General features: G+C 43.9%; 1 protein-coding gene across 1 annotated transcript; it reads right to left on the reverse strand.

Moving 5' to 3' along the window:
- Nucleotides 1–1,381: 1,381 nt before the first annotated feature.
- On the reverse strand, nt 1,382–7,017 carry Tmem229a (transmembrane protein 229A). Its single transcript, XM_075953556.1, has one exon. The coding sequence runs from the start codon at nt 6,614–6,616 to the stop codon at nt 5,507–5,509; it is 1,110 nt and encodes a 369-aa protein (XP_075809671.1). The 5' UTR covers nt 6,617–7,017; the 3' UTR covers nt 1,382–5,506.
- Between the last annotated feature and the right edge of the window lie 562 nt (nt 7,018–7,579).

Raw genomic sequence — 7,579 nt, forward strand, 5'->3', positions numbered from 1 at the left:
GTCTACCTTATTCCAGTGATACAAGATCTATCATTGAATTTGAAGTTGGGTTTGTGGCCCAACAAGTCTCAGCAAGCTTACAGGTCCACAACGGCCATGCCTAACGTTATATGTGGATACTGGGATCCAAACTGAGGTCCTCATTCTTTTGTGACAAGAACTCTTACTTACTGAGTCATATCTTTGTCTATTAAATTTTTTTTTTCTTGTACAGATGGGTAAGTTAACAGGGAATTTTCTCCTGTAGGCCAGGAGAGTAAGTAGTCAAATTTTTCCCTAGTTTTAACTATGTAGAGACTTCAGTCACTCGTGCAGGATTCCTGAATTTAACCTATTACCCTACTTGTAGCCAAGATGTTATTAATTTCTGAAATAGCAATAATTCTGAAAGCCCTCTATTATTTGAAATAATAAAAGTTATAAGAGTAGCAAGAAAATTAAGCATGGAAATTTTCAACGAAGGAAAAAGAATTTTGTAAAACCAAACAAAAGAATGGACTCCATGAAATGAATGGCAGGCTATTGATACCTAATATTTTAGAAGTCTAGTTCATTCCTTGACGGGTTGAGAATGGACTTGGTGACTCTGTTGGTGACAGTGTCCCCTTCTATTTAGTCTTTGTCACACAATACAATGAAAACTGGAATACTAAATCTAAGCTGAGTTATGGAATCATCCCTAGAGGGGTGAACTCCTCCTGTGGGTCAAAGACCCAGTGTTTTAAGTGGCAAAGCTTCTTGCAAAGTTTAAATATCCTTAATCATGGTCAACAAGTGCTAATTTCCAGCTGGGAAAATTGTTTCGTGAGAAGTTTTACAGTCTTAGCAAACTTCAAATGTATGAAGAAAATTAATCATTTCTGTATATGAAGGATGAGTTCTTCTTACTCCCCTCCCTGTCTGGTTACCTTGAAAAGATCATTTTAAAATTAAGGAAAATATTATCCATTTTTACATTTCTCCCGACATTATGAGAAAGTGTTTTCACCAAAGCTTTCTCTTCACACATCCCTGAGTGCTTTGCAGTCTGGGTTGCTTGTGACTGGAATCAACTGCCTGTGTGATGGCTTGCTGCCGCAGTGTGAAAATCAGAACGAGGCCAAGTCTAATGAATGGGTTCATAAGACAGAGAGACAATTGCTACTTTTGTTCCTTCCTCTGCTACTAACTCTAAAAAAAAGTCCTGGCTGTAGAACAGAACCATCCTTTACTGCCACCTCCCATGACCACAAAATAGGTGTTTATGTGTTTCATGGAGGGAGGTGAGGGGTGATGGATGATGTTTTCCTGTTTTTTTTTTTTTTAAATTTTCCTTTGGTAAAGGACTTAGCTCTAGTAATTACTGTTAGAGTTAGTGTATTCGAAATTAATTGAAATAGTAAAGAGTTGTAATGTTTTTTAATATATGTAAACACTGGGTTTATTGCAAGGTCAGATACTTCGGTACAATGACTTACTACTAAGTGTGTCATGAGTACAGCCTATATTCAGACATATAGATGTTTTATGAACCTTCAAAGTGGAAGATGAGCTGAAGCTGTCCCCCAAACTGCTTCAGCATCCCATAGAACCAGGGCTTCCAAACCGACAGAGACTATTTCAAATTCAAAACAATAAAAAATATTTTGTAAATATTTCTTAGGAGATAGGATTATACAATTAAGTATGTTTCTCAAACAACAAAACAAGTCATATCTTTCTAAATTGTGTGTGTTGTTCGGCTGCAATATGAATTGTCAATTACCAGAACACAAAATAATCAAGTACACCAAATCATGGAAATGTTTGAAATAACACAATGTGTTAGCAACTTTATTGGAGTTTTCCTTTGATATCTGTACTTCTGTATTTATTATTCGCATGAAAATTCAACAGCACATACTCCTCTTTAGATTCACAGAAATCAATAGGATTTACTTAAAATTTCAAGTACTTCTAAAAAGAAATCTCAGCATTGTATATACTAAGTACACTTGCTACTTTTATGTCTTTCTACTAAGAATATTTTTTCTTCAGTAGAAATCAGGATATATGTCTTTGTAAAAAATACTGGTTTTGTAAAGACAAGATATCATTATGTGCCCTACAGTGACCTCAAATTTGCAATCCTACGGCTTTAGCATCTTCAATATTGGGATTACAGTTGTGTGCTAATACACCTGGCTACAAATTTTCTCACATTTGGGGTTAGTCCTTACATTGATATCTGCTCTAAATATAATATTTAATGTTTAGCAGTGATTAATTATATGCATATTCATAGCTTGTGATAATGACCTACCTTGAATCTTATCATATTATGTTTGCATTTTATGTCGCATATTATCTTAGTTTATAGGAGGAACTTCCTTTCAGAGCACTTCTTTAATATAAAGGCATTATCTATGGAGGCCGATTGTCAGTTATGTATCCTGATATTAATTCATTTGCTATGTACCACATAATAAAAAAAACCCAAAGTGAGTCTTTTGCAAACAGTGTCTACCTTTTATACAGCTATTTGTGTATATCTCGAACAGTCCAGACAAGACCCAAATCACTGAGGCCGGTAGACTGAGGCACAACCAAGCTGCTGTTAAGAACAGATTGGAGTCCAGCATCCACTAACTCAAATATAAATGCTCAAAAGCTGTATAACTCAAGTAGTTAACTGAATCCATTTGGGCTTCAGTTTTATTGCCTTCATCTATAAAAGCAGGGTTCTTGAAAGTTTAAGTGAATATGTATGCATACATAAATATGTATTTAAAATATATACTGTATGTATATTCACTTAAGGCATAGAATGTAAGAATGTGTTCTTAATTCAATATCTGTCTAATATATATATATATATATATATATATATATATATATATATATATATATATTAGAGAAGTTTTGTCAGAGAGCAAATGCTATTTAATATTATCTACCATACCGCCTTACTATTTCCTCTTCTAAACTACTAATAATAACAAAGTTAAATGATTTGTTGGTTCCCTTTCCTGAAGGGTCAAAGATCACAGCAACTTCTTAAAGCAGTTGAGCAAACACAAAATGAGAAGCCCTAAGACAATATACTGAGTTACCACCCAGCCTAATCACGTCCCGTATTCACCGCTAGCACTTTGTGGAGATAGGGGGTGGGGGCTTGTTAGTCGTGTTACTTTTTTGGAAGAATGGATTGTTATGTTCCAGGGACAGGACTGATGAGAGTTCCAACTCCTGTTGCTCATCACCTATTACAGAAACAGTGGTCTTGAAAAAAAAAAAAAAGAAAACACAACAGCAAAAACCAAAAACACAAACAGAAAAAAGAAGTACAATTTCACAGAACCAATACGGTCCATTTCCAGCTTTATAAGGACAGAGATATTTGGTTCATTACTGTGTATACACAGTCCTGAGAAGCGTCTACTAGTTACTGGAGGCTGGGTAACTATTTCCTGAACAAGTCCAATGTCTGAAAACCTTACTCTACCCCGTTGATGAGCACAGAATTAAAAAGAAAAAAAAAAGGCAGGCGATTTCTGAGCTGTAGGAGGTTAGCAGGCTTCTCAGTGGCTCTGATAGCAGCTTATGCTGGAGTTGAGATGGGACAGAGTGGGAACAAACTGGTAAGCATTTCAGCAGCCAAGGAGCTGAGTGGACATTCACAGGAAGGTGGGGTGTGCAGTGGGGCCACCCTTCCCCCTCAGGTTCCCCTGCATGCGTCACATTTGCATGACAAATATCTCGTCCTGCATCTTGCTAACTCTCCTGTCTCTACTTCCCTATTTTCCCCTCCAGTAACCAGTAATTTTCAGAAACCGTTGACCTGTTACAGAGCGTCGTAAAGAACCAAAGAGAAAACCTTTGGCAAGTATGGAGCTTACTTTTAAGTTGTGAGTGATGAGAGCAAGTAGCTTGCTCTCTTCCATTTCACAGGTGGGGTTGACTCTGACATTTATAATTTAGCTCACAACCTCACAGGATGGATTAGAGCATCAAATCTGATGCACCTGACATCAAACCTAAACACACATTCTTTGCTATTCTCCTAGCAAACCTTTCTTTCTTTCTTTCTTTCTTTCTTTCTTTCTTTCTTTCTTTCTTTCTTTCTTTCTTCCTTCCTTCCTTCCTTCCTTCCTTCCTTCCTTTCTTCCTTCCTTCCTTCCTTCCTTCTTTCTTTTGAAACAGAAACCATCCCTTTTTACAGCACAGGCAATTGGACAATTCAAACCCATTAATACGCATTCTAAGTTTTCCTAATTATCTTCGAACTGAAAGCTGAGAGGTTATTAGTCATCCTTGGCTGAGCTGCGCTCTATTCCACTCTCTCCTCTGAGTACAATAAAACAACAAACACCCTCAGAGTACATTATTAATCAATTAGATATAATTTCTTAGAATGGCTTCCATCATCTCATTTAACTTTGGAGCTTTTAGACATTAATTAATCATAAGCTGTCCAAAGCTCTCATGCATTTATAAGGTGCATTACTACGTCGGGCCTGACCCCTAATTCTGGGCCTGAAAGGAAAAAAGTGTGTGAATGTGTGTGTGTGTGTGTGGGGGGGGACTGTGAGAGAAATAAGGTGAAAACGTATCAGTAAATAGAGAAAACAATTAGGCCTAATGTAATTAGAGGGAGAATTAAGATTCATTTTATTCCAAGATACTGTTTCTATATTTGAAGCTCCACGTAGAAAAAGGGGCCTTAGAGTTAGAACACCATTGAAGGTGGTATAATTTCACTTGACCCTGGGACACCTAGGGCAAACATTTAGGTTATTGCACAGTTACAAAAGTTTAGATAATGTGTTCTGAGTAACGTTAACATAAATAGTGTTTAAGGCTAGCCAACGTTGGAAAGCAATCATTTCCAAGACGGTGACCAAATGTCACCAACACAGTGTCACCTGTTGGAGTTGACACAAAAGACTGCTATTGTTAAAATGTGTTCATGGGATGTTTTCACCCTTGCGGTCTTCCTCTCACGTGTAGACTAGACAGAGGCACTTTAAGAGCTGTGGCTGACGTTTCTGAAGAACATACAAGACATAGATTTTCAGCTGCCATTGGTCAACATGGCAAGAAAGCAAAATGAAATTGCATTACAAAGAAAGTAAACAACTCATTAAATCAAGAACTTGTAAAAATCACTGGTCTCTGATCTGAAAACGTTTACGGAAGAACAGAAAAAATAAGTGGTTATCACTCGTCGAGGGTCAGTGACTATTACCGGTTTCTGATGTTTAAGATAGAGTGGTTTAGTTGTTTGCCCTCGAAAAGGTTTAAATTATTGATGAGTTAAACAATTTGAGTTAGTTTTGAGTAACACTTCAAAGTACTGAACTTTACATATAGATTCCGAGCAGTCTGGAAAACCGAAACGTCAAGTAAAACAAGTTAGAAGAGCTTAGTAAAGTGTATAAAAATTAAAAGACTGAAAACAAAGCCACCTCGTGTTAAATGTGTAAAAATAAATTGCATCCAATCGTCAGGTTCCTTCCTTCCTTTCTTTTCTTCTTATTTTCCAGTCTTAGTTTGTTGGAACATACTGCACCCTCCACAACACGTTGGACAGTAGGTCCTGGTACACACTAAGGAATAGCCAACCAGGTAAATACATCAACGTGATGAGGCCCATGAAATTGAGCGGATAGTGAGAATAGTCCCAGGAACAGGCCCCACACATGCGAAGCCCCAGACCCCAGGACAACTCCCACGCATAGATAAAGATCACATAGATGGGCACCCTCTTCCAGGTGCCCCAGCCACGGCTGTAGTGAAGGTGGAAGTAGAGTTTTTCAACCACAAAGCTACAACTGCCATACATGAAGAAGGACCAGAGCGATGTGTGCCCACTGCTGGATCCGTCCCCCTGCCCCAGAACATTGAAGAAGAAGGTGAAGAAGATCTCATCCAGAAAGCCATGCATTCCGAAGAAAAGGAAGCGGAGGAGGTCTGGCAGACCTTGGCTGGGGGCTCCTTCTGCGCCCTTGGGGCTCCGGGGTCCATGTCGTCCTCTTCCAGCCTCCAAAAGGACTCGGGCGTCCGGGGTTGCTGGTAGTGTGTCCCTGGTTTGCTGCTGAAGCTGCCGCGGGTACTGCAAACGCAGAAAGCGCTTCAGGAACACTTGGCCATGGTAGAGCGCCAGTACGTATTGCAGCGCCAGGTCGAGCGCCCCCGGCGCCGCCGCGCCCCCCGGCCCGCCGCCTAGACTGAGCAGCAGTGCCTGGCCCGCCAGGGTCTGCAACCCCACGTGCGCCCAGGGGTAGAGCAGGAAATTGAAGAGGAAGGCGCTGGGGCAGCGCAGCCGCTGCAGGTAGAGCTGCTCCAGGGCGAAGTGGGTGAGCGAGTGCAGGAGGCAGCGGTAGGGCGACGAGAAGCCCAACATCCGCAGATCCAGGCTGCGGGCGAAGCGCCTGGCCGAGGACACCAGCACGTCCAGGGTGATGCCGTGCATCCCGTAGAAGTAGAGGCGCATCCAGGCGGGCAGCGCTCCGCGTTCCGCCGGAGCATCTGTAGCGGACAGCGGTTCGGGGCCATTAGCTGCTGCCTGGCTGCGCAGCCCCCCGGGAGCCCCGGGGCTCCGGGTCGCGCCTCCCCTCCTCGTTGGCACCTCACAGGCCACGTCGCTGCCCGCCATGGGCTACTCGGGCTCCAAGGACCGAGCGGGTGAGCCCCGCACCTCCTCCCGGCCGCCGGAGGTGCCCCGGGGGACTCGCGCACAGCTCGATCCGGATCACGGTCTCCGGGCGCTTGGGGGACGCGCGGGTAGCCCAGGACACTAAAAGTCCCCTTGCCGTAGCCCCGCCGCTCCCTCCTCTCCAGTACAGGGAGAGCTGCTGCCCACTCGCTCCCGCGATCACCCTGCGCGGCCTAAGGAGTGGCACGGCCGGGCAAGGGGAGGTGATGCCGGGGCTGCGGGGAAGAGAGCCGAGGCTGGTGGCAACTCCATCCCCTCCAATGCTCAGCCCCGCCGCCTCTGCCGCAGGCTCCAGCAGCGTTACGCGAGCGGAGACGGCCCTTCCCCCGGCCCTTCCCATACCCGGCTCGACCTCTCCCGCCTTCCATGGCCCCCGCCCCGCCCAGCCTCCAGCTCCAGGGCTAGCAGGGGTAGGCTCCAAAAGGCCCTGCGCGCCTCCGTGTCCCTTCTGGCCATCTCTGCGGGCCCCGGGAGAGTGCTGCGGGGGGCTGCTGATGGGTTGGTGGCGAGAGTGGAGAACCCCCTAACAGGTGTGAAGGCGAACTGTGGGGCATTCCCGGTATCGTGGAAACCAGGGCCAGGCCTTGGCTGGCGGAGACAAATGGCCAGGTGCCACCAGCCGGAGGCCGGGCCCAGGACCAAAGTGTGGTACTGTATATTTAATGTCCTTATGCAAAGCCAGCTGTGTCCCAGTCACAGTGTTAATCGGAGACTCCATGCCTGCTTGCTCAGAGCAGCCTGCATCTGAGTGCTGACCCCAGGCCGGATCCTCTCTATCCGTCTTTCCCTGAGTTAGTTTTCTAGGGGTCAAGCCCAGGAGAATTTTTTAAAGAAAAATTACTTAATACCAGTCCTGGTGAGCTGAGTCCTGGCTACCGTAGGATGGAGGTCCCTTCAACAGTG

Source organism: Microtus pennsylvanicus, chromosome 19, assembly GCF_037038515.1.
Source record: "Microtus pennsylvanicus isolate mMicPen1 chromosome 19, mMicPen1.hap1, whole genome shotgun sequence".
In the NCBI taxonomy this organism is placed as follows: Eukaryota; Metazoa; Chordata; class Mammalia; order Rodentia; family Cricetidae; genus Microtus; species Microtus pennsylvanicus.

Bases quoted from the DNA above. Each gene is read 5' to 3' on its own strand.
- Tmem229a (XM_075953556.1), bottom strand. From the start codon at position 6,616: ATGGCGGGCAGCGACGTGGCCTGTGAGGTGCCAACGAGGAGGGGAGGC.